Consider the following 27,380-nt stretch of genomic DNA (forward strand, 5'->3'; position numbering starts at 1 on the left):
CCAGATACAAAATCTTAGGCACAAAGTAGAAAATTGCAGAAATATAACTAAAAATTTAACATTGCAGTCCTTAAGTGCTTAGCCATGCTGGGCTCACACTCCCCACAAGGATTTGATCTGCTCCATGTTGGGCTCAATCTCCACATGTTGGGCTTGATCACCATCACAATCTGGATATTGCTGTCCAGATACTGCACTGGGACACATTCAAAACTTGTATAGTTGTTTGTCTACAATGAACAACCAAGTTGCATGCATTTGTCAGACAAAGCAGTGGTTGTAAACTGTTTTGTATTGAAACCTGCAGTTTTGATGGGCTTTATAAATAATGGCACAGAGAACAAAATCCAAAATGTTTTGCTCAACACTTATAAAACAGTTTGACACAAAATGCCAATGGGTCTCAATTCTGTGCATTGAAGGATGTGAAGAGGGGGTGGCTTTAGAGGCTGGTGGAATAACAGGCTTGAAAATAGGTGAAACACCAGGGCACATGATTCCTCACCCCATAGCTGTCTCAATGCAAGTAAAATGGACTCCTGAAGTCAGTTTAGCATAGAATATTCTTCATTTCTGGAACAGTGTAGAACTGAATTAATTTTTCAATCATTAGTTTGGTTTAATTAAACGTTTAGTTAAAAGCAAAGTGTTAATACAGTCAATGAAAGACACTGGCGACACGGTCTTTTGTCTGTGAATACAAGTCTATGTATCATGTGGAGTGACACATCACTTCAGGTAAAAAAAAAACAAAGCTGGAGGCTTCCATTTGTATCAGGAGTCGCACACCAGGTTATAGTCCAACAGGCTTATTGAAATAACAAGCCACATGAATGCCACATGAAGGAGCAGTGCTCCGAAAACTTGTAACTTCAAATAAGCCTGTTGGACTATAAACTAGTATTATGTGACTTCTGACTTTGCCCACCCCAGTCAAACACCAGTATCCCCACACCATGGCTTTCATTTAGGACTCAAGCTAATAGAGTGCTGGAGAAAACTCATTTTACAATTGCTATAAACTGTAATGACCTTTGAAGTGAAACAGTTTTTTTTTTAGTTTGAAGGCATGGTTCCACGCTCCAAAATATCCAGTTAGCTTTGTCAAATGATTGATTTTAAAAAGAACTAGTAGCAGGCCTCTATATCAAAAATGTATGCACAAAACTTTGGAATTAGCTTCTGTAATTAGTGTTATAGTCACATAGTTATTTGACCTTTTATGTATATAAAATGAACTCCTGAACTCAGTTTAGCATAGAATATTCTCATTTCTGGAGTAGGGTAGGTCGGAGTTGATTTTTCAATTATTAGTTGAACATTGCTCGAATGCATCATGTGGTCTTACATGTGTATTTGTGTGACTTCAGTTTGAACACGCTGGTAGTCTCTACGCATTGATACTTATACAGACTCAACATAAAATTTTATGTCGGAACAGCTTGTACTCTTGCTATTTTTAGTTAACTCGATCCGGGCAGCATCAGTAAGTGCAGGCATTTCATTGCCAGCTTTAGGATTCTCAACTAACAGGGAAAAAAATAGAAAGAAAAGGATTTTGATTTTACATAAATGACATCCGAGAACCATTCTGTACACAGCAAGAAGTGATCTCGGGAGGATGACCATCAATCTTAAGAAACCAGATATAAAATGGATGTACAATGCCTCAGCAATGCAGGATTGACCATGTGCTCTACATGTGTTGGGAGATCAGAGTTCAGAAAGCCTCTGATCATGCTCAGGGTACTGGCTAGTCACCTTTGGTGGTTAAATGCACAGAAAGAAAAGACAGAAGAACAACAGAGCTTGAGACATGTCCAGTTAGCTAGCAGCCACAGGCTGGTGTTTCAATGTGAACCAAATGAACTACTGTCTTATTCTCATCATTCTTTTGTAATAAACTTAAATCTATTCAATAAAACTTGTGAAAACACACTTATAGCAGGAGTGGTTATGTAGCTAGTCAGCACCTTTAGATTGGCTCTTAAAATCTCAGTCTTAAATTGTAATTGACTTTGAGCTTACAATTAAAGTTACACTGAACACTCTAGAATCCAGTTCCAAAATGCCTTCAACTACTTTGATCCATACACCAGTTCCTTCAGACAAAAGACAGTGACGTTTTATAAACAGGAATACTTATTCTGTCTGTATGAACGTAGAAGCCTAAATGTTCGCCCATAATGCTCAATATTCAGGTGCAAATTGGCTCAAGGAACACCCAATATTGGGTCTCAGGCCTGATTCACATCAAACAGGTGTGCTGCTAAGATCCCAGACAGCTCATCAGTACAGAGGATCTTTGATTCCAGGTCCAATAGGTCTTGAGAGAGATGGTGGGGCCTGACCACTCCCTTCCCAACTCTACATCAAGGTTAACTATTATCAACAAACATTGCGGTGGCATCCATGAGCACCTTTAAGGCCAGTTCGAACATTTATTCCCAACAGATCAGCCAATTCAACGCGATAAAGGATTTCAGAACGTCTTACTATCATCAACCCAATTTGCTCACTAAATTCAAAACAATTCCCACATCACAACCAGTCTCTAGTTGGGAAATGCAATTTATGATTGATAAATTCGTCCTTACCATAAGTTCCGCATAGGTTGGTCTGTCTTTGGAATTTTTCTTTAAGCTGCAACAGATATACAAAAAGTCATCTTAGTCAAATATCATACGTATATCAAGTCCATTATTTGCTGTTCATGTGATTGGATTCTTCCAGGTTTACAGGGTATCAAATCATGACCAAATACAATGGGTGGCACTCAGGCTGCATGCTTCAGTGAGAACTTTCAGACCAGATGTTCATTTTAGGTAAAGATGCTGCTGATTTCTGCTCTTCATCACAGCTTTGGGTCAATACTTGGCAGGAGCAGTGACCACAGAGTCATGGGAGTATTACAGCACAGTCTGTGCTGGCTCTTTCAAAGGCAATCCAGTTAGTGTGACTCACCTGCCCTTTTCCCAAAAACCTCTGATCTTCTCTCTTAAGTATTTATTCTATTTCCTTTTGAAAGCTACAGTTAAAAGTGCTTCCATCACAGCCTATTAGGCAATGCACTCTGAATCCTAACCACTCAATGTGGTTGCCCTGGGTCTTTTGTCAATCATCTCAAATATGAACACTGTTGCCATCAGAAAGGGCTTCTCTTAATTTGCTCCATTTAAATTTACCCATGCATTTCTCCCCTTAATCTTCCTCGTTCCAAGGAAAAGAATTGTGGGTTCTCTAGTTTATTTAGGTACCTGTGATTGCTTATCCCTGGAACAATTCTAATAAGTTACCCCATACCTTTTTCCCAAAGCCTTCATTCTTTCCTAAATTGTAGTGCCCAGAATCAGACACAATATTGTACTACACTTGGAGCCAAAATGGTGCTTTACTTATGTTTAGCAAAACCACATGACTTCTGCACTCTATGACTTTATTTATAAATTCCAAAATGTTTTATTGAAAACCTTGTTAACCAGTCCTGTCAAAGATTTGATCAATACCAGCCCAAAAATTCTCTGTACGTTCATCCTTCTTAGAATTGTACCATTGATCTTCCAGTGGCTCTCCTCACAACTCTGAACAAAATATCTGTCATCTCATCTTTTTCTGTTTGAAGTTCACTTGCCCCATGTCAGCCCTCTCAGCAATCTGGTTATATCCTTTGCTCTTGTCTTCCAGACCATTTACTACCCTTTCCAGTGTAATGTCAACAGAGAAGATGAGATTCAATGTAGAACTCAGATGACACTGTTGACGTTGGAGGTGAACTACACTGACAATTGTCCTTCCCAGACTTGGGTATCCAGTCCCAAGACTTGGTATTCTCCACAGTACCTCATAACGAGGCTGTGAGTTTTAAACTGAATTCAGTAATTTTGTGTTTACAAAGTACAAGGCAGAATGACAATGGCACTGTAAATTACATTTCCGCTGTGTATGGGCTCAAATATGGCAAGTTAAACTCGTAAAGATATTCAATCTAAACTACAGAGCGGTGGAATGGACAAAGAAAGATTAAAGAAAAGAGACATGGGCGTTATACTCTTTTCACCGTACGTAGACAGTTTCAGGGAGAACTTTGTTTTATTCATTCATGGGAGGTAGGTGTCACTGGCTGGGCCGATACTATCCCTCACTGCCCTTGGGAAGGTGGTAGTGAACTGCTGCTGTAGGTAGATCCACAATGCCCTTAGGGAGGGAATTCCAGCATTTTGACCCACTGATAGTGAAGGAACAGCAATAGAAGGAACAGCAAGTCTGCATAGTGTGTGGTTCGGAAGGGGAATTTACAGATGATGGTGTTTCCGTGTACCTGCTGTCCTTGTCCTTCTGGATGGAAATAGTCATGGGTTTGAAAGGTGCTGTCTTGGTGAATTTCTGGAGAATGACAGCCAGACAGAACTGTACAAATAACGATAACAACCAGCACCATGGAATAATGCAAATAAAATATCTCATTTGAAGCACTTAAACAAAAGATTAGTCTGAGACTATGGTTATTTGGATGGAGGTTTCCTTTCTACCTCTGAGGACGATGGTTATGAAGTGTTCAACCAGCACAAGTCACTAAGAATGCAAACAAAATCTCCCTATTTCTTTTGCACCAATCACTCCTTCAGCAAGTACAATCTGTTCAATACAGGAATAATGGGAAGGGAAAATATTGCTTATGATCGTGTAAACAATGAAGAAAACACTTAAAAGGGAGAAATATTGAAAAATGATGTATTTGCAGTCAAGAGAAATGTTGCAAATCCACAAGGAAACTATATATTTATAATGTGAATAGCCTGGAAAGAAGGGGAATAGGACACGATAAAAGTTCTGTGAAATAGCTAAACTGTATTCCAACAAGAGAAAACTTAGTGATATTTTTTTCTCTGTCAGCTATTTGTGCACTCAGCAGTTATGCTGTTTTGCAGTAATACTGCCAACTGGACCAGAGTGAACGACAGAAGTTCACAAGTAATTAACTTTGGTTAGGATATTAATTTAGCTTAATCTGCCAGGCAGAAACTGATGGGATTGATTCACACCCTGCCCTATGTCATGCTTCATTGACTTTTGTCTGACTTCTGCCTGATAAAACTACAGAAGATTCTCATTAAACGGAGCAAAGTGGTAGGTTTGAAATTACAAATTATTATACTTGATGAAACCGATGCATTCCAATGCTGAACAACAGTTTCTCACCTCATCAGCCACATGGCACACTGCTTCGTGCATTGTCCTACATTTTATCACATTAATTGAGATTGCAACAGAGCACAGTAAATCCCAGGATACCTGTGAGTAATGTGTTGGCTCTGCAGTGGTTGAGTAGCTTTGAAGCAGACCTTCATTCACCAGAGAATTGTGATGTGCCAAGCAACAAAAATTGATTCCAATAGCAACAGCATCAGAAGGTCAATAACTGGTTCAGTGGCCCACAGACCCTGGCTGTGACTCAGGCCTGACAACAACACAAATAACCACTGGATAGCCGCTGAGAAAGCCAAATGCTGCAATCGATTGCATCTCCTCACGAAACAATCTACTTGGGCACATATTTCAAAGACATGATATAAGATACATTCAATGCCAAGAGTCGCTTTGAGTTACTGGAGAAATCTTAAGGCTCACAGCTCTGTAGTAAGTGGGTCATTGTATCTAAACTACAGCGAGTGCAACTTCCCTCTCTCTACACCTCCTGAAATGCACTCCCCCTGAACTCAAAGTGGATATCTATAATGGAACAAACTATAACTTGTGCGTCGGAACGCACGCAAATCACTGATTGATTACGTAGATGAGACGCATTCAGATAGTTACAATTCAATCCTCTTAAGGGCAGCCTACATTATGTCATTTGTGTTTGTCAAAGGTTATTCCTTCCAGAGAAGATATAAAAGGATTTAAGAAGTTATTTTGTACTGATTCTCTGAACTGCCTTTGAAATTGTGTTATCTTTTCTCCCCCAATTTGAATGTAAAATAAAACCCTCAAAACTTCTAAATGATGTTAGGTAAGAGCGTCACTGTGTTGGAACACCTGAAAGCCATTCTCAATCATTGCTGTCCAACAGCAGCCAACTAAATCAAGAGGACGTCTCATTTAATTGCAACTAGCAATCGCAGCAACCACTTATGGGTTTGTTATGGTGCATTTGTAGCATCCCAGTCTCCGAGCCAGGAGACCCAGGTTCAAGTCCCACTTGCTCCAGAGGTGTGTCACAACATCCCGGAACAGGTAATTTCAATAAATCGAGCTCACAGTAATCACTCCACACTGACAGAGCTGGAACCTATCTTTAATCCAGGAGTCTCTGATACTAAAGGCAATGAAGACGGCAACTCCATCATGGATCAGGGATTGAATATAGCATAGAAACAGAGGCACAAGTAAGCTAGTTAATGCCTTGAGTCTGTTCTGCTATTCCAAATTATGGCTGGTCATCCAAATCAATGCCATTTCCCTGTGTTAACCTAATACCCCTTGGTGTCATCATAATCTAAAAATCTCTCAATAGAAATTTATATCCTTTGATTCCTCGCTTCATTCCCAATTCCCTCTAAGCTGCCTGGCTACGCAGCTGCTCAGATGTACGTACTGGCATTCAGTTCCGGATGTCGCTTGCAGACAGTAGAGGTCTGCAAAGCAGCATGAAGGATTATGTGCAGCATAGCTCAACAACTGGGCTTCCTTAGCCCTCTGGGTTAGAGAATTCCAAAGATTCACCACCGTCTGAGTGAAAAAATCCCTCATCTCAGTCTGAATGGCCTGGACCTTATTCTGTGACTGTATACCCTAGGTGCAGGCCCCCACTTGCTCTATATCCTGGGGGAAGACATCCTTTCTGCATCTACCCTGTTGAAAGTTTTAAGAATGTTCTAAATTTCAGGGAATCACCTCTTATTTTTTAAGACAAGCTCAGTCACCTGAGTGCCGAATTTTGCTTGTTGTATTCTTTAGACCCAGTTTTTTTAAATAAAGGTTAGCTTTAGAGGGATGGCAGTGAAGGCAGTGCAATGTTCCTCCTGCAACATGTATGAGGTGAGGGATGCCATGGACATCCCTGCTGATTACACTTGCAGGAAGTGCACCCATCTCCAGCTCCTCCAAGACCGTGTTAGGGAACTGGAGCTGGAGTTGGATGAACTTCGGATCATTCGGGAGGCAGAGGGGGTCATAGATCGGAGCTATAGGGAAGTAGTAACTCCAAAGATGGCAGATAGATGGGTGACAGTGAGGGGGACTGGGAGGAAGCAGCCAGTGCAGGGACCCCCTGTGGTCGTTCCCCTCAAGAACAAGTATACCGTTTTGGATACTTGTGGGGGGGACGACTTACCAGGGGTAAGTAACGGGGCTCAGGCCTCTGGCACGGAGCCTGTCCCCGCTACTCAGAAGGGAAGGGTGGAGAAGAGCAGAGCAATAATAATTGGGGACTCGATAGTTCGGGGCACAGATAGGCGGTTTTGTGGGAACGAGAGAGACTCACGTTTGGTATGTTGCCTCCCAGGTGCAAGGGTACGTGATGTCTCTGATCGTGTTTTCCGGGTCCTTAAGGGGGAGGGGGAGCAGCCTGAAGTCGTGGTCCATATTGGCACCAATGACATAGGTAGGAGTGCTGAGGATGTTAGACAGGCTTTTAGGGAGCTAGGTTGGAAGCTCAGAGTTAGAACGAACAGAGTTGTTGTCTCTGGTTTGTTACCCGTGCCACGTGATAGAGAGTCGAGGAATAGGGAGAGAGAAGAGTTAAATGCGTGGCTACAGGGATGGTGCAGGAGGGAGGGATTTCGGTATTTGGATAACTGGGGTTCTTTCTGGGGAAGGTGGGACCTCTATAGACAGGATGGTCTGCACCTGAACCTGAGGGGCACCAGTATCCTTGGGGGGAGGTTTGCTAGTGCTCTTGGGGGGGGGTTTAAACTAACTCTGCAGGGGCATGGGAACCCAGACTGTAACTTTAGGGTGCAGGACCTGGAGTGTAGGGAGGGTAGGAATATGGTATCAATCTTAAAGGATCGTGCCTGTAAACAGAAGAGTGGCTTGAAGTGTGTATACTTTAATGCCAGAAGTATACGAAATAAGGTAGGTGAACTCGCAGCGTGGGTTGGTACCTGGGACTTCGATGTTGTGGCTATTACGGAGACATGGCTAGATCAGGGACAGGATTGGCTGTTGCAGGTTCCAGGGTTTAAATGTTTTAGTAGGGTCAGAGGTGGGGGTAAAAGAGGGGGGGGTGTGGCTTTGCTTGTCAAAGATAGTATTACAGCGGTGGAAAGGAAGATGGATGAAGATTTGCCATCTGAGGTAGTTTGGGTTGAGGTTAGGAATAGGAGAGGTGAGGTCACCCTGTTAGGAGTCTTTTACAGGCCTCCTAATAGTCCTAGAATCGTTGAAGAAAGGATTGCGAAGATGATTCAGGAGAAGAGTGACAGTAATAGGGTGATTGTTATGGGAGACTTTAACTTTCCTGATATTGATTGGGAAAGCTATAGCTCAAGTTCGTTAGATGGGTCAGTGTTTGTGCAATGTGTGCAGGAGAGTTTCCTGACACAATATGTAGATAAGCCAACAAGAGGTGAGGCCATACTGGATTTGGTTCTGGGTAACGAACCAGGCCAGGTATTAGAACTAGAGGTAGGTGAGCACTTTGGGGACAGTGACCACAATTCGGTGATTTTTACTCTCGTGATGGGGAGGGATAAGTGTGTACTACAGGGCAAGAGTTATAGCTGGGGGCAGGGAAATTATGATGCGTTGAGGCATGACTTAGGATGTGTGGATTGGAAAAGTAGATTCCAAGGCAAGAGCGTAATTGATATGTGGAACTTGTTCAAGGAGCAACTATTGAGTGTCCTTGATAAGTACGTACCTATCAGGCAGGGAGGAAAGGGTCGTGTGAAGGAGCCGTGGTTTAATAAGGAGTTGGAATCCCTTGTTAAATGGAAGAGGGCGGCCTTTGTAAAGATGAGGCGTGAAGGTTCAATAGGGGCGATTGAGAGTTATAAGGTAGCCCGGAAGGACCTGAAGAGAGAGCTAAGAGCAGCAAGGAGGGGACATGAAAGGTCCTTAGTTGGTAGGATTTGGGAAAACCCTAAGGCTTTCTATAGGTATGTTAGGAATAAAAGAATGACTAGGGAAGGAATAGGTCCAATCAAGGATAGTAATGGGAAGTTGCGTGTGGAGGCTGAAGAGATTGGGGAGGCGCTGAATGAATACTTTTCGTCAGTATTCACTCAGGAACAGGACATTGTTGTCGATATGAATACTGAGGCACGAATAAGTAGAATGGATGGCTTTGAGATATGTAGAGAAGAGGTGTTGGAAATTCTGGCAAGGGTGAAAATAGATAAGTCCCCTGGGCCTGATTGCATTTATCCTAGGATTCTCTGGGAAGCAAGGGAGGAGATTGCAGAGCCATTGGCCTTGATTTTTGTGTCCTCTTTGTCTACAGGAGTAGTGCCAGAGGACTGGAGGCTAGCAAACGTGGTTCCCTTGTTCAAGAAGGGGAGTAGGGATAATCCTAGTAACTATAGGCCAGTGAGTCTCACTTCTGTTGTGGGCAAAGTCTTAGAGAGAATTATAAGGGATAGGATTTATGCACATCTGGATAAGAATGATGTGATCAAGGATAGTCAGCATGGTTTTGTGAAGGGCAGGTCGTGCCTCACAAACCTTATTGAATTCTTTGAGAAGGTGACGAAGGAGGTAGATGAGGGGAAAGCGGTAGATGTAGTATATATGGATTTTAGTAAGGCGTTTGATAAGGTCCCCCATGGTAGGCTACTGCAGAAAATACAGAGATATGGCATTGAGGGTGAGTTGGAGGTTTGGATTAGGAATTGGCTCTCTGGAAGAAGACAGAGGGTAGTAGTTGATGGCAAAGATTCATCTTGGAGTGCCGTCACTAGTGGTGTTCCGCAAGGATCTGTTTTGGGACCATTGCTGTTTGTCATTTTTATAAATGACCTGGAGGAAGGGTTAGAAGGTTGGGTGAGCAAGTTTGCGGATGATACGAAAGTCGGAGGAGTTGTAGACAGTGAGGAAGGATATGGCAGGTTACAGCGGGATATAGAGAAGCTGCAGAGCTGGGCAGAAAGGTGGCAAATGGAGTTCAATGTAGCTAAGTGTGAAGTGATTCACTTTGGTAAGAGTAATAAAAAGATGGATTACTGGGCTAATGGTAGACTACTTGGTAGTGTGGAAGAGCAGAGGGATCTTGGTGTCCATGTACACAGATCTCTGAAAGTTGCCACCCAGGTAAATAGTGCAGTGAAGAAGGCATATGGCGTACTGGCTTTTATTGGTAGAGGAATTGAGTTCCGGAGTCCTGAGGTCATGCTGCAGTTGTATAAGACTCTGGTGCGGCCGCTTCTGGAATATTGTGTGCAGTTTTGGTCGCCATACTATAGGAAGGATGTGGAGGCACTGGAACGGGTGCAGAGGAAGTTTACCAGGATGTTGCCTGGTATGGTAGGAAGATCCTATGAGGAAAGGCTGAGGCACTTGGGGTTGTTTTCTTTGGAGAAAAGAAGGTTTAGGGGTGATTTGATAGAGGTGTACAAGATGATTAGGGGGTTAGATAGGGTTGACAGTGAGAACCTTTTTCCGCGTATGGAGTCAGCTATTACAAGGGGGCATAGCTTTAAATTAAGGGGGGGTAGATATAGGACTGATGTTAGGGGTAGGTTCTTCACTCAGCGAGTCGTAAGATCATGGAATGCCCTGCCAGTAGCAGTAGTGGACTCTCCCTCTTTATGGGTATTTAAGCGGGCATTGGATAGGTATATGGAGGATAGTGGGTTAGTGTAGGTTAGGTGGGCTTTGATCGGCGCAACATCGAGGGCCGAAGGGCCTGTACTGCGCTGTATTGTTCTATGTTCTATGTTCTATGTTCTATGTTCTATGTTCTATGTTCTCAATCTCTCCTCATGGAAATGTCCAGTCATCCCAAGAATTAGGCTGGCCAGCTTCCCTTGAGCCTTGACATGATCCATTTAGGAGCACAGAAACAGCAGGCCATTCAGCCCCTCCAGTCTAGCTGGAATTCAGTTAGACCTTGGCCAATCTGCATCTAAACACCATCTTATTTCCTGCCCAACTCTCAATATCGTTGACTGACATAATTGGGCTAACTTTTTTCGAAAATCTTTCATGAAGTGAAAAAGACAGTCCTGCTCGTTAGTGATAAGTGATAAAAGGGCTAAAAATCCAATGTACATTTACGTCCATGTTTGGACCTGACATTGAGCCTCTGAATTGAGTCCTAGCAGTGACCACAATCAGATTTGGGTCAGAGTCCATTATGTATCTGTTCAATTTACAGTCATGGAAGTTTTAAGACACTGGGTTCTCTTTTTGTTCACTTCCTCAAAGAAAGTTCCTCTGACAGCATTCGTAGTGAAAGCAAGACACTGAGGATGGCCTGAAACATTTTGGTAAGCACAGGATGTGCTTCACCACTGGAGGTATGATGAACAGCCGAAGGTTTGGAATTACTACTGCTCTGTAAGTAACAGCAAGTGAACAGAAAGCAAAATATTTCCTATGGACTTTCTAAACAGTAAAAACATATCCAAAAAGAGAAAAAAGTCAGAATGCAAGATTTCTTTAAAAAGTTAATCATCTTAAGCTCTAAAAGGGAATATTTGCTGAAGCCAATTTCCAGGATTTCTATGGGATGACTGTGACTGACTGACAGAGGAATGCTGAGATTCATACACAAAGATGCATGGACAGGCCTGCCATCCAGCCTGTGGCCAATCAAACAGCATACAAGAGACTGGTTCCAAGATCACAGATCCTAGCACAGAAATGGTGCAAATCTCCACACAGCCCTGAGGAACCACCAGGGAATGCTGCACTTGGTAGCCAATGACCTACCTTCCATCGGACAGCAGATGTACATGTATTCAGGCCTGCAGTGCAAGAGGTCAGGCAGGTTGTCAGCCAAGGTCATTGTGACTGCAGAGACCAGCCCAGAAAGGGGCCTGTCATAACAGTCCAGCCAACTGCTCTACAACTCAGTTAACTTGTAGAGGATTTGGCACAGCACCTTCAGAATAAATATTAAATGAGATCCGACACACTCTCTGATGAGTGCTGGTGGTTGTCTCCCAAAAAATCCATGTAACGGACCTATTACATCCCAAATCCAATGACTGGCTCCAATGCAGTCCTAGCTTCCGTACAGCTCTCATTATATCCACACTGTCCTCAAGTGTTAGGTAGCAGACATGAGTTATCAGTCAGGGGTACTATGGGCACTCAACATCCAGAAGCTACCCTCCTGGTCCTTTGTGAAGGTGCCAACAGATGGGTATAGCTGACTGCCGCACGAGGAATGTGTCCTGAATTCGCAGGATAGCAGGCATTCAACAAGAGTTTCTCCTAGTCATGGTCAAACTCCAAGTGCACGTTAAGGGAATGAAAGCCTTTTGTGTTAATGGAAATCCTGTTCACATGTAGGGCTCAAAGAATGACATATACACAGCAAAGTGGATCTGACACCATTGGAAATCCTGCCAGCCTGAAAATTCCCATACTGTCTCCTCCTGTGCTGTTCTGGTTAGTGAGGACATGAACAATGTCTCCTTTCCTTTCATGTAGAGCTCCTGTGGCTTCCCTAGTAAACTATGAGTCATTGCTGATGTTGTATTTTCCTGCATGCAATAATCCACTGATGTCAACTAAGGGTGAGAGTGACCATAACTACCTTTGAATCTCTGCCTGGGTTCAGCTGACAGGCTGCTTGCTAAATGTGTTGTAAGTGAGAACTTCATTACTGTTCCTTGCTAAAGTGAAGGGAGGAGAAGATCTGCCGAGGACACTGGATAGGTAGGACGATATCTTGATGACCATCTATGAACAACCCTCCTTGTCTTACCCTTGTATACTACTTCCCCCTTCTCAGTGAATACTCCATTTCCATTCCATTGAGCTCTGCACAACCTCAACGAGTAACAGTTCATTTTCAGACCAGATACTCTACAGCATCTGGATTCAACAACAAGTCCAACCATCATTAACTCTGCCTCCATTCAGTTTGGCTTTCCTTTGCTGGTTTACTTTCCCTTTCATTTCCTGTACTTTGCTTTCTATTGGCAGCCATTCAACATCCCACCATTCACACCCCCTCTACACTCACCTTTTGTTTTGTTATCTCATTACCACTCCCCTTGGCCTTGAGGCTGGTAACCTGTTGACATTTAGTCCCTCCACACAATCATGGCGCTTCCATTCTCATTCATTCCCTCCATCTTCCCTTTCACTTGCTCAAAACAATTACACTTTTGACCCTTCACAGTATAGCCAAGAGGTTATTGATCATGGAGCACTGGCCTGGATCTTTCTAGAAATTAGGGGAAAGTGAGATTGGCAGATTCTGGAGATCAGAATCGAGTGTGTGGTGCTGGAAAAGCACAGCAGGTCAGGCAGCATCCGAGGTGCAGGAGAATCAACATTTCGGGCATAAGCCCTTCATCAAGAATGAGGAAATCAGTCAAATGTCACCTTTCTAGAAATCAGCCAAACATCTGCTTTGCCAAGTTTAATGGGTTTTTTTAAATGTGCAAGGCTGAAAGAGATCGCCCACATCATCATCCCAAACTCACCTCATTGACTACGTACCAGCCCCTACACCGACCCACTCGCCAAATGCGAACTCATTTCTCCCATTTGTTGTAGGCGGCAATGCTGGCACATCCCAGGATTCCTGACACTGGCATCCTACTTAAAAGGTGTCGTGCACCTAGTCAAGCGCTGGCTTTTACTGCCCTGCGCAGTTTGCCCCAGACGTGGCAGGGAAGGGGAAGTTGGCTCCCTGCTTTATAGACATGGATCTGGAGGATGGGCTGGTTCAGAGAAAGGCCATTTGCTTCCCCCAGGACTGGCACTGGAAGCCACAGAAGCACTGCAGTGCAAGATGCCAGTGAACTCCAAAGTGCAGCATTGAATTGCAGATGTACATTCGAGGTGGATGGGAAATGTGGAGATGATGCAATGAGGCTGGATGTCAAGGTCCGTGGATGGAATATGGTCACTGCCCAGGGAGCATGCCCTGAGACACTGGCGTCTGGAATCCAAGATGGCGCTGGAGAGGGTGCAGAGGAGATTTTCTGAGATGTTACCTGGGCTGCAGAGTTTTACTTATGAAGAGAGATTGGACAGACTGGGACTGTTTTCTTTGGAGCAGAGGGAACGGAGGGGTGACATGACTGAAATGTATAAAGTATAAGAGGCATAATCATGGCGGACAAGAAGGAGCTTTACCCCTTGATGGATAGATGAACAAGCAGGAGCATTGATATAAGGGAAGGGGTAGGAGGTTTAGAGGGGATCAGAGACTTTATTTTCAGCCAGGTGATGGAAATTTGGAACGCACTTCCTGAAAAGATGGTAAAGGCAGAAACCCTCATAATATTGAAGTAGCATTTAATGTGCACTTGAGATGCCAAGATATTCAAGGGTATGGGCTGGAAAGTGGGATTAGAGTAATTAGGTGCTTGTTGTTGACCAGGACAAACGTGATGGTCCAAATAACCCTTTGTGCTTTAGACTTCTACAGCTCTAAGATGGAAGGCCAGTGGAGCCAGCAGCAAGTTGGGAGTTGCCAGGTAACCACACTGACTTTCCTGTTGGGAATTCACAGCACCTAGTTTCTAAGCGGCGATGGAAAAATGGGAATCTGCATATTAATGAGGGAAAGATTTAATAATGATGAGCAAAAATCTATGCAAATAGGCTTAGTTCTGCTCACTAACGGAAATTGGGACTTTTTAACTTTCAATGATGAGAAGGTCTTCACTGGACATCTCACCCAATTTCCCAAATTTCTCACCATGGCTTTCATTTCTTGCTCTGTAGATGCTGCCAGGTTTTGCTGGTCATTTCTGTCTGTATTTCAGCAGGTGCAGCATTTTGCTACCAATGTTAGGGGCTGGTTGATATTATGACCAATTGACAATTCATGTTTCTAATACACATGACACACCCATGCTAACGCCCTGGCAATCAGGACTTGCCACAATAGCAGTATCCAGTATTCATCATTCCCAGTCCAGGCCTGCCGTAAGCAATGTCATCCAACACTAAACTCCCAATTCCCTCCCTGGCCATGTCTTGTTTGCGTCATCTTGGCTTTTCTCTCAGCAGAGTGGGCCCATTTTCTCCTTTCACTCCTATCATTTACACTTATTTTACACCTCTATCACTCCTCCATCATCATTAGCATTTGCTTTGTCTTTTGCTGCTCGCCATCGGTTCCAACCTCTCCTCTTCCTCCCTATCCATTGTGTAAAAAGCAAAATTTTCCCTCTCCTTTCTATTCTGAAGAGTACATAGTATAGAGGAACCTCGATTATCCATTCAAGATGGGCAGGCAGTATTGCATTAGGATAATTGATATTCAGTAATCGAGGTTCCTCTATATTGAATTCAAAACACTAACTTTGCCACTCTCTACACAGATGCTGCCTGAATTGCTGGGTTTCTCCAGCACTATTTGTATTTCAGATTTCCAGCCTCCGCAATATTTTATTTTTATATAAATCTTTAGGCATTCTGCTGGCTCCAATTTACCGAGTTAAACAGACAAGCCATGATGGATTACCAATCTGGTACGTTCATTGGTCATAGCCCATCTCTGTAAAGATTTAAATGCCGTATGGATTTATAACGTTTCAGAGCCCACCTATAACACAGGCTGTCTGTCAAGACTTTCACCCTCAAACGGTCTTCAGAACACCCACCAGTGAAATGCATCTCTGACTCAGACCCACTCGTCGTTTGAGATTGCTGTGGAAAATGTGCTGCAAGAGGAATTTATTTTCAGAAACTATTTTTCCAGTCAAAGACGAAAGGATTATTTACTTTGAATTTGGTCCACTGGGAATAATCGAGGTTCACAATATCTTGATTTTTTTTTAAAAAGTTGTTAGATCAAATGAGCAGCTTGAAGCGCTGAAAGAATTTGGTTTTTATAACCTAATGACATTTTTTAAAAAAATATCAAAGCCTATTTTGGAATAGTTGATGAAGATTTGTTCATTTTGCGTACATGTTGCTCCATGTGATTAAACCATACACATGACCTTAGCTATTATGTGTAGGGGACTTTGAGCACTGCGGTTTGAAAGTGAGATAACGCTTTAAAAAAAAACATATTTTGCTTCCTCTTATTTATGGAGGGACATAAATCTCAGAAACATATCACTGCAGTCAGCTGAGCTCAAAAATGCAATTTTGAATTACTATCGAGTGTTGCTAGGCACCATCTCTTGTTGGCAGTCTGCTATCTAGCAAATCACGAGGTTTTACTTTGTTGCTCAACACAAGCTCTTCTTCTTCCAAGGATTTGAATGAATTTCCCAGTAGGTTAGTCAGGAGTTGATGAATAGCATGCAAGCAATGTCATTAGAGGTCACACTTTTATTTAATCGTTTAAGTCAGTCAATAAAGTGTCAGCAAAATTCCATGCACTGTTAAAACGCCAAAGCGGAAACTTTCAGAAAATGGTGCAGAAAATTGTCCATTCAGGTTTGAATATTCTCAACAGCTTCAAACATGGAGCAGGAAATTTTTTGTCACTCAATTCATGTCAGAATTAGGAGGGGCATAATACTGACAAAACCCAGGCTTTCCATTCTCGTCTGTTATGTTCAGCCAGGATATGGGTCTAATATCCTGATGCACCTGACTTCCTTTCAGAACATTGTATGCGAATTGCAAGCTGGACACTGGTATCCCCACTGCATCAGAACACCTTCTGGTTGAGTGTAAGCACACTGTAGGGGGGGGGAAAACACCCTGGCTATTCATCCTATCCATGCCTCTCATGATCTTGTAGAGATTTTAAAAAATCACCTTTCAACCTCTGATGCTCCAGGGAAAGAAGCCCCAGCCTATTTCCGATTTCTAGCATTTGCAGTGTTCATGTGCTGCATTTAATTATGAACGACTGACCCACCTCACCTTTGTGTGTTAAATATCAAAGCTAAGAAGGCTGAAAATCAATTTGTAATTGCTAACTTAGAGAGAAAAGGCATTATAAAATGTAACCAAAACATATTTACAGAAACCTGGAAACACTTCACCACGGAAGTCTATGACACCAATCTTGGTAAAAGGTCATCATTCTGAAATGTTAACTCAACTTCTCTTTACAGATGGATCCTAGCCAGTTAAACATTACCAACATTTTCTGTTTACATTACTACAGTTTCCAAGTCTCTGCAACCTGGCATTATCTGTGATCTATAGAAAGTGGGAGCATGAAAGGCTATTATGTCTCTAAGTGACAGCAAATGGAAGAGCTTATATATTGGGATGGGGAAGACTGAGTAAATAATAAAAACACCAAACTTTGAGTTTGCTACAATCATCAAGAAAAGTTCATTTCATTGAGTATGATAGGATTTTGGTTACATTTTATAATGCCTTTTCTCTCTAAGTTAGCAATTACAAATTGATTTTCAGCCTTCTTAGCTTTGATATTTAACACACAAAGGTGAGGTGGGTCAGTCGTTCATAATTAAATGCAGCATGTGAACACTGCAAATGCTAGAAATCGGAAATAGACTGGGGCTTCTTTCCCTGGAGCATCGGAGGTTGAAAGATGATTTTTTTAAACCTCTACAAGATCATGAGAGGCATGGATAGGATGAATAGCCAGGGTGTTCCCCCCCACAGTGTAGTGGAATCCAAATCTAGAAGGCGTAGGTTTAAGGTGAGAGGGAAAAGATTTAAAAGGGACCTGAGGGACAACATTTTCACACAAAGGGTGCTGCGTGTATGGAATGAACTGCCAGAGGAAATGGCAGAGGCTGGTACAATTACATTTAAAAGGCATCTGGATGGGTACAAGAATTGGAAGGGTTTAGAGGGACATGGGCCAAATACTGGCAAATGGGACTAGATTAGTTTAGCATATCTGGTCGGCATGGACGAGTTAAACCTCAGGTCTGTTTTCATGCTGTACATCTCTATGACTCAATAACACAAGATGCCTTCAGTTCGAGATCCTTTCTGCTATTCCTAGACCAGCATTAACCTATTGTATGAATTACTATCTCTGGGGAAATAGTGCAGGGTATAGTATCAAAGAAACACAATAAGTGCACACACACGACAATTCCAGTATGATTTCAAAGTCGTAAGAATTCTTTAAGATATATGTAGGGAGTCTGTTGACTCGAGTGCAGTGACAGACCAAATTTAGCAACACATCAGGGCTGCTTTTATGGTGAGCTTTCATTATCGTGGCTGCTTGTCTAAACATCTCTTTAGTTCCTCATCAGAAATTAGGGAGCAGTTTCTCAGAATCTATTTCTGCGAAAAAGCAGTTCATTCTTTTCAACACTGACGCCAAACTGAGGTTCTACTGCTACAACATCAGTTAAAAACTATGGACTAAATCTTATATTTTTTTGGTTAAGTAAAAATTGCGTCAAGTTTTTTTGACAGGATTTACATCACAAGACCAACAACAATCCTCGCTGTATATTACCAACTTGACTGATTAACCACTCATCTCATCAAGCCCCATCCCCAGGACAACCCGACCAGGATATCCTAAATTAACTGGATGCCCTTGGCACAGTTGCCAGCTTTAAAGAGTCAGTCTGGAATTACCCTGCATACTTTTGCCCCAGACATGGCCGACAGGGGAAAATTAGCACCATACTCCGAGGGCATTCGACCTCCTGGAAGGGATGAAGGGGAGGGAACTTTCTCTTTTTCCTCAGTGGAGGCACTGATACCAGGCTATGCCAGCCTGACCCAAGGTTCCTGTCCAGGTTAAAACAGTCTCAGCCAACTCCAACAAAAACAGAAATTTCTGGAGAATCTGGAGCATTTGTGAAACACGAACTCTGTTTTCCTTTCATAGATGCTGCCAGACCTGCTGCATTTCTCTAGTAATTTCTGGTTTTTCTTTCAGATTTCCAGCATCTTTGTTTTATTTCAATCATCTGGACTGCTGCCTCGTGAGGCATCAAGGAGGTCAATGTCCTTCCCTGCAGCACCAAGCTAAATGCCACCATCATCTCTGCAATTCTCATAGTCACTTATCTCTGCTACTGTACTGACCTCCCAAAAATACTCTCACTCTACCACTCCCATTGATGCCTGCAAAATCTACCCTCACTCGCTGTCACCAACCCCACCCAAATGGAGCGTGTCCTGACCTGTTGGCGCCCAGGGTCCAACAAGGAGATCTCTTGGTGCAAGTAGTGAACTGAAGCCACCAGGAATAGGAGGTGGCCATTTGGCCCCTCACACTTGCTGCATCATTCAATAGAATCATGGCTGATCCAATGTTCCTCACATCCACTTTCCTGCCATTTCCCTTGATATCCCTTCCTGATTGAGAATGTATCTCAGCCTTAAACACACACAAGGACTCTGCCCCAACAGCTCTCTGTGGCAAGGAGTTCCAAAGACACCCAATACTCAGAAGGAATTCCTCCTCAGCTCAATCTTAACTTGCCGCCTGTTTATTATGAGACGATACCCTCTATTCCTGGACTCCCCATGAAGGAAACATCCTCTCAGCATTATCCTGTCATGCCCTGTATGCTTCACTGAGATCACTTTTCATTCTTTTAAACTTGAGGGAGTAGAGTCACAAGCTGTTTAATCTTTGATCATGAACCAACCAGGGATCATCCAAGTAAACCTTTTCTGAATTGCCTCCAATGAAATATCTTTCATAAATAAGGGGACTGAAACTGCTCACAATATTCCAGACATGGTCTGACCAGCACTTTGTACAGATGCAAGTGACTTCCTTACTATTATACTCCAAACCCTTTGAAATAAAGGCCAACATTCCATTAGCCTTCATGATTACGTGCTGCAACTCTGTATTTTGTGTTTTTTGAGAACAAACACCCTCAAGTCCCTTTGTGCTGTAGTTTTCTGGAGCTTTTCTCCATTTAAGTAATATTCTGTTCTTTCATTCTCCAAGAGGAAAAGGGAAGCATACATAAGGTCTAGGCAGCTAAGAACAGAACGGGTCCTGGAGGAACATCAGAAGAGTAGGACAAGTCTTAAACGAAGAATCAAGTGGGCTAAAAGGGGTCATGAAACAGCTTAATTTCCTTAGAATTAAGAAGAATCCCAAAGCATTTTATTCTTATTTCAGAAGCAAGTGGGTAACTAGAGAAAGGATTGGTCCACTAAAGGATAATGAAGGAAGACTGTGTGTCAAACTTGAGAGAATGGGTGAGATTTTGAATGATTACTTTGCATCAGTGTTCACTGAGGAGAGGAACATGATGAATCTTGAGATTAGTGATAGAAGTTTGATTAGACTGGATCATGTTGATATAAGTAGGGAAGATGTGTTGGGTAAGCTAGAGGTTATTAAGATGGACAAATCCCCAGGTTGCTGAGGGAGGCGAGAGAGGAAATAGCTGGGGCCCTGACAGATATCTTTGTGGCATCCTTAAATACCGGTGAGGTACCAGAGGACTGGAAGGTTGCTCATGTTATCCCCCTGTATAAGAAGGGTAGTAGGGATATTTCGGGTAACTACAGACCAGTAGTTACGTCGGGGGTGGGAAAGTTGCTGGAGAGCGTTCAATTTATATTTCGAAAAGAATGGGATTATCAGTGATAGGCAACATCATTTTGTGCGGGGGAGATCGTACCTTCCCAACTTTATAAGTTCTTTGAGGAAGTGACCAAATTGATAGATGAAGGAAGGGCTGTTGATGTCATATACATTGACTTCAGTAAGGCATTTGATAAGGTTCCCCATGGTAGACTAATGGAGAAAGTGAAGTCACATGGTGTGCAGGATGTTCTAGCGAGGTGGATAAAGAACTGGTTGAGCAACAGGAGACAGACAGTAGTACTTGAAGGGAGTTTCTCGAAACGGAGAAAGGTGACCAGTGGTGGTCCACAGGGGTCAGTGTTGGGGCCACTGTTGTTCGTAATATACATAAATGATCTGGAAGAGGACACTGTTGGTATAATCAGCAAGTTTGCAAATGACACGAAAATTGGTGGAGAGGCAGAAAGCGTAAGGGATTGTCAGAGAATACAGGAGGATATAGATAGACCGGAGAATTGGGCGGAAAAGTGGCAGATAGATTTCAATCCAGTCAAATGTGAGGTGATGCATTTAGGCAAGACTAATTCTAGAGCGAATTATACAATGAACGGAAGAGCCTTGGGAAAAGTTGATGGGCAGAGAGATCTGGGAGTTCAGGTCCACTGTACCCTGAAGGTTGCTGCACAGGGGGATAGAGTGGTCAAGAAGGCATATCGTATGCTTGCCTTCACTGGACGGGGTATGGAGTATAAGAGCTGGCAAGTCATGTTAAAATTGTACAAGACATTGGTTCAGCTGCATTTAGAATACTGTGTACAGTTCTGGTCGCCACATTATTAAAAGGATGTGGACACTTTGGAGAGGGTGCTGAGAAGGGTTACGAGGATGTTGCCTGGTATGGAGGATGCTAGCTATGAAGAGAGGTTGAGTAGGTTAGGTTTATTTTCATTAGAAAAAAGAAGATTGAGGGGGGACCTGATTGAGGTTTACAAAATCATGAAGGGTATAGACAGGGTGGATAGACACAAGCTTTTTCCCAGGATGAAGGATTCAATAACGAGAGGTCATGCTTTCAAGGGTGAGAGGTGGAAACTTTAAGGGGGATACACGCGGCAAGTACTTCACACAGAGGGTGGTGGGCGTTTGGAACGTGTTGCCAGCAGAAGTGGTAGAGGCAGGCACAGTAGATTCATTTAAGATGCGTCTGGACAGATGCACGAGTAGGTGGGGAGCAGAGGGATACAGATGCTTCGGGATTGACTGACAGGTTTAGACAGTACATTTGGATTGGCTCAGGCTTCGAGGGCCGAAGGGCCTGTTCCTGGACTGTAAATTTTATTTGTTCTTTGTTTACAAAATGAACAATTTCACATTTCCTACTTGGGCTGGAAATGGTACTCCATTTGCCAACTTTTTGTCCACTTACTTAAGTTATCAATATCTTGACACAAAACTGTATGTGTCCCTCTTGCATCTTGCCTTTCATTTAATTTTATATTAAATCTGCAAATTTGGCTGCAGTACATTTGCTTCCTTCCTCCAAGTCATTAATACATTTGGTAAACAGTTGCAGTTCCAGCTCTGAACACAGTAGAATCCCACTAGTTACAGGTTACCAACCTGAAAAAGGTACCTTATCCCCATTTTCTGCTTCTTGCCTGTTAGCCAATCCTATATCAGGTCAAAATAGTCCCACCAAAGCCATGGGCTCTTATCTTACGACCTAACTTCCTTTGAGGTGCCTTGCTGAATGTCTGATTCCCATAATGAGCTTTCTCGAGATCTAGCCTGTTTGTTGAATTTGCTTTGATAAGAAGCAGAACATCTCTGGAGGTGAGTTGTGGCATTAATAAGGTATTTAACCATCAACAATGCCCCGTAATGAGCAACTCACCACTGCTTGGTGAGAAACTCACTGCACCACTTGTCAAAAGCATAAAGGATGGTCCTGATGGGTTTTGCCAGACTTTGCACCCAATTCTGACTCAAGATTCACCACAGTTCAATGTCACTCAAACCCCTGTAAGATTTTGCCCTACACCTCAAGTCATTCTCTCCCATTTTAAACGTCTACTCGAGAAAGGGTGTATTGGCACTTCAGGGGGTGCAGAGGAGTTTCACTAGGTTGATTCCAGAGTGGAGAGGGTTGTTTGAGGAGAAATTAAGCAGACTGGGACTATAATCATTGGAATTTGGAAGATTGGAAAGGGAGGATCTTACAAAAACATATAAAATTACAAGGGGAATAGATAGGATGGAAACACGGATGTTGTTTCCACTGGTGAGTGAAACTAGAAGGCGGGAGCTTTGCCTCAAAATGAGAAGCAGATTTAGGATTGAGTTGAGGAGGAACATCTTCACCTAAAGGGTTTGGAATCTGTAGAATTCCCTGCCCAGTGAAGCAGTTGAGGCTACTTCATTGAATGTTTTTAAAGCAACAATAGACAGACATTTGAACAGTAAAGAAGTTAAGGGTTATGGGGAACAGCCCAGTAAGTGGAGCAGAGTCCATGAAAAGATCAGCCATGATCTTACTGAATGGTGGAGCAGGTTCGAAGGGCCAGATGACCTACTCCTGCCCCTAGGTCTTCTGTCCTTATTAATTCCTCCCATGGTCATGATATTGAACATTGCTCTGACAATTTTGAATTCACAAAGGGCCATATTCATCCCTCTTTATCCTGCTTTCATTGGCTCAACAGGAAATATTTTGCTGGATGCTATTAAAGGTACTGGAAGGTTTATATTGGAAGGCCAATTGAGATAGAGTATTCCTACAATCCGATCAGGTCAGTCTCAGTACAGTTTCCTGGTATTTCCTGTGAACTGCGTGCTGTTCCGAAAATACAATTCGGTAAAAAGAAATGACATATGAAACCAAAACTAGTGACTAAGTTTACACAGGAAGCATTGCATCAATTCTTAAAAAGAAGCTCATGCAGGAATCTAGTGTCTAAAAACAGACAAACTTCCTGTTACTTCTGCCATTAAATCAAACCAGGACAGCTACTGATATGGTATTTTGAACTTTGTGTTGAGGAAGGATTTGGATTAGCAGAATTAGATATAGACAATCATGAATGAAAGGATTATACTTTCTGTTGCTAGCTTAAAAGGCACACTAAAAGTTGCTATTTTCAACTTTATACCAGAGATCAACTTGTCAAAATAGGCAGCTTGAATTTCATTAATGCATTATAACCCATACCTGAAATATACAAAATACATAATTCAATTAATCGTCAGAATGTCTCTGTGTCTTTCATATCTATATTTATATGCAAGTGTAAAGGGAGGTCTACAAAACAAATCCTCCTGAGAACTATGAGGTAACTTACCAAATTTGTTGCCCTTTTGGTAAAAATGAAAAATTCCATTAACCCCTCCGATATGAAAACAGCTACCTCCAACCACAACTGCAGAGAACACGTTACATTTTATATTATTAGGCTTCTCCCACGGGAAACAAGAATGCATCAGCACAGAATAAGGCCATTCAGTCCAACTAAGACTAACCCCAGTGCAATATATTTGCACCTACATCAAACCTTTACTCAGTTTTCCTTTAAAACATCCAACTGCTCTGCCAATACCAGCCAAACTCCTGGTCGTCAAGTAATTTCTCTTAAAAGCTTAAAGAGATTCAATACAAGCTGCTTGTCAGTCTATCTTACCCTGTGCTGAGCAGGTATGGTTTTAGAGGTACCATTTTTCCAGTCAGACATTAAACTGAGATGACATTGACCAACTGTGGTACCAAAGTGAATGCTAAATCCTCTCTGACGTCATTTGAAGGAGGAGCAAAGATTTATTTACTCCTGTTTCGGTCAATATTTCTTCCTGCATCAATTCTCAAACAGGAAGTAAGTGGCTACATTTGGCTATAATCAGTTCAAATGGGGGGCAATGGCATAGTGGAGTGTCATTGGACTAGTAATCCAGAACCTCAGGTTAATTTCCTGGGGACAACAGTTTGAATCCCAACCTGGGAACTGGTGGAATAGAATTCAATAAAAATCTGGGAATTAAATAAATGCTGATTTAGTGGCAACCATGTAGTCATTGTTACTGGTTGCGAAAAACCATCTAGTTCACTAATGTGCCTCAGGGAAGGAAGTCTGACATCCTTACCTGGTCTGGCCTACATTGACACACACAACACTGTGGGTGACTCCTAACTGGTCTTTGCCCAGTTAGGGAGCAATAGAAGGGGACTTGGCCAGTGACACTTACAGTCAATAAAATGCTTCATGGTGGAACAAAAGATAGGAAGCAAAGACAATCTCAGGGGTGCTGCAGAATGTTTTACAGTCAATTAAGTATTGTAATGCAGGAAACACGGCCGTAAATTTGGACAGAAAAAACAATGACTGCTAATGATTTATTTTTATGATGTTAGTTGAAAGGTTTCTTTGATTAGGATCCTGGGGAGAGCATGAGTGCCATTTCAAATAGTGCCGTCGGATTGTTTACATCCACTGTCATTTTGGATGGTTCCCCAGGATTAATGTTTCGTGCCACAACCATGGTGGACACAATACAAATCCAAGGTACTATAATCTGTAAACACTGGACCACTTCACAGAAGCTATGTATACCTCCCATGATAAGGTCAGAACAGGGTTGTTCACTGATGATCTGACAATGTTCAGTGCCATTCACAGCTCCTCAGATATTGAAGCAGCCTGTGTCTATATGGAGGAGGATATGAACAACATTCAGACTTATACTGATAATTGGCAATGTAGCATTCACATCACACAAGTGCCAGACAATGACCATCTCAAAACAGGAGAGAATCCAACAACATTACCATCACTGAAATTCCCACTGTCTGCATACGAAGTCTGCATTGGGTCTGCACTGACTCAAAACTGAACAGGACTAACTATTAAAATACTGTACCTACTGAGCAGGTCAGAGACTTGGAATTCTGAAACAAGTAACTTAGTTCCTGACTTCCCAAAGATGGTCTGTAAAGCGTAAATTAGGATGGAATACTCTCCACTTGCTTGAACGATGACAGCTCCAACAACACTCCAGAATAACGACACCAACACAGCAAAGCAGCCCAATGCACTTTGGAAGCAGCATCATCTACAAGGTGTGCCTCAACAACTCGCCAATGCTCCTTTGAAAATACCTTCCAAACCCACAACCTCTCCCACAGTGAAGGGCAAGGGCAAAAAAAGCAACAGAACACCATCACTTGCAACTTTCCCTCCAAATACACACTATCCCAGCTTGGTACTGCGTTACACAGTCTAAAGGCATCAGGATGGGTATGTGAATAGGAAGGGATAGAGGGAATTGGCCAAGTGTTGGCAAATGGGGACGAGATTTGGTTAAGTTATGTGGTCGAGCAAGGATGGGTTGGACCATTTTTCTCTTTCCTTGTTGTATATCTCTAATGACTCCATGCTATTCCTTCATGTTTGCAGGAGCAAATCCTGGAACTCCCTTGCTTCCAAACAATATGGTGAATGTCGCTACACCACATGGATGGCAACAGTTCAAAAAGCTGGCTCACCACAACCTTCTCAAGGGCAAAAAACGGCCAAGGCCACCAACAACATGTGGCAGGATAAAACCTTAATGGTTACTTCTGACGGTGAGTTAATTCTCATTTACTAGAATCTTGATGGCATTGCAAATGTATCTGCAATCAAATTGTTCCAACAGTTCTAAAATTGTAACGAACAATATACTGACTGTTTAGGTCTAAGACCAAAACAACTCTGTTTTTTAATGTCTAAAGAGTAGGAGCACCAAGAATTTCAAAACTCCAGGAATTTGAGAACAGAGGTGACATTTCCAGCTCACGAGTGTTCTTACCACTTGGCACTGAAGTCGACAAACTCTTTGGAGAATCTGTCAGTGGGAAGCTGGGGAGAAGGCTCTTCCACCACCTGTTTGAGCTGCTGGAAAGGGGTGCCCCATGAATCATACGGGAATCTCAAGATCGCCATCTCAATCTAAACAGAACACACATACGGGCAGCATTAATGTCCATGAGGAAAACTGGTGAGCACAAACGCCAATCTGCATGCTGCTATGGGCATTTTCAGGTAAAGTTACTCAGAAATAACAACATTTCAAGTGCTCGACAAACTAACAATATCTCAAGTACTAGACAGAGGGAAAGCGGTACTGTAATGAAAACATTCCTTACATGGTATTTCCACCACTAATTTTGCCGGGACAAAATCCTGAAGATCCCTACTTAACAACATTGTGGGGGCACCATCATTATGCTCAAGGAAGCAGCTCACCATTGCCTTGCTGAGACAAAGTAAGTGTGGGTGATAAATGACACCTTACCGAGTCACACAGAGCTGGCTGAAAATGTAGATTGCTTGCTCAACAGATCTGAACCAGTTTCTTGCTGAAATAGGTAGCGTGTTTGTGGATATTTTCATTGTATGCATGACCATGTTTTCAGTTAGTCAGTGGAGGTAGGTGTAAGGAAAGGCAAAGAGCTGGGTCTGCTGATTTCTGTCGTGCAAGGGTTTCAAACACCTTTCTGTCCACAAACATAAAACTCTTTCAGATATCGGTTTTAAATCAAATAGATTCCCAACAGAAAGTATGACTGGCTCATGTTCTTTCAAAAGGCGACTCCTCAAAGCCAATCCCCAAACATTTCCAAGCCCAGTTCAGTGACCCTTTGCAGATCGAAATCCATGGTATCTGTTGCCCATATACAACCAAGACCAGCAAGGGAGGTAGGCGTTACTAGGACACGGTGCACCCCATCAGAAGATTCTGAGCTTTAGACTGAGAGAAGACAGGAGTTACACTCTGTCTGTGCACTTTGAACAATCCCTTCAAT

At 42.6% G+C, this 27,380-nt stretch overlaps 1 protein-coding gene across 2 annotated transcripts in view; it reads right to left on the bottom strand.

Annotated features, from left to right (window-relative positions):
• LOC140464052 (dual specificity mitogen-activated protein kinase kinase 6) overlaps positions 1–27,380 on the bottom strand; it is a 148,023-nt gene that overhangs the window by 35,877 nt on the left and 84,766 nt on the right. For both annotated transcript variants that reach the window (XM_072558698.1, XM_072558700.1), the window contains 2 exons: positions 26,384–26,523; positions 2,598–2,643 (listed from right to left, as the gene is read on the bottom strand). In XM_072558698.1, coding sequence (XP_072414799.1) covers positions 2,598–2,643; positions 26,384–26,523 — 186 coding nt within the window. The remainder of the gene's footprint in view (positions 1–2,597; positions 2,644–26,383; positions 26,524–27,380) is intronic.

The sequence above is a fragment of the Chiloscyllium punctatum genome, chromosome 39 (genome assembly GCF_047496795.1).
Source record: "Chiloscyllium punctatum isolate Juve2018m chromosome 39, sChiPun1.3, whole genome shotgun sequence".
NCBI classification, from domain to species: domain Eukaryota; kingdom Metazoa; phylum Chordata; class Chondrichthyes; order Orectolobiformes; family Hemiscylliidae; genus Chiloscyllium; species Chiloscyllium punctatum.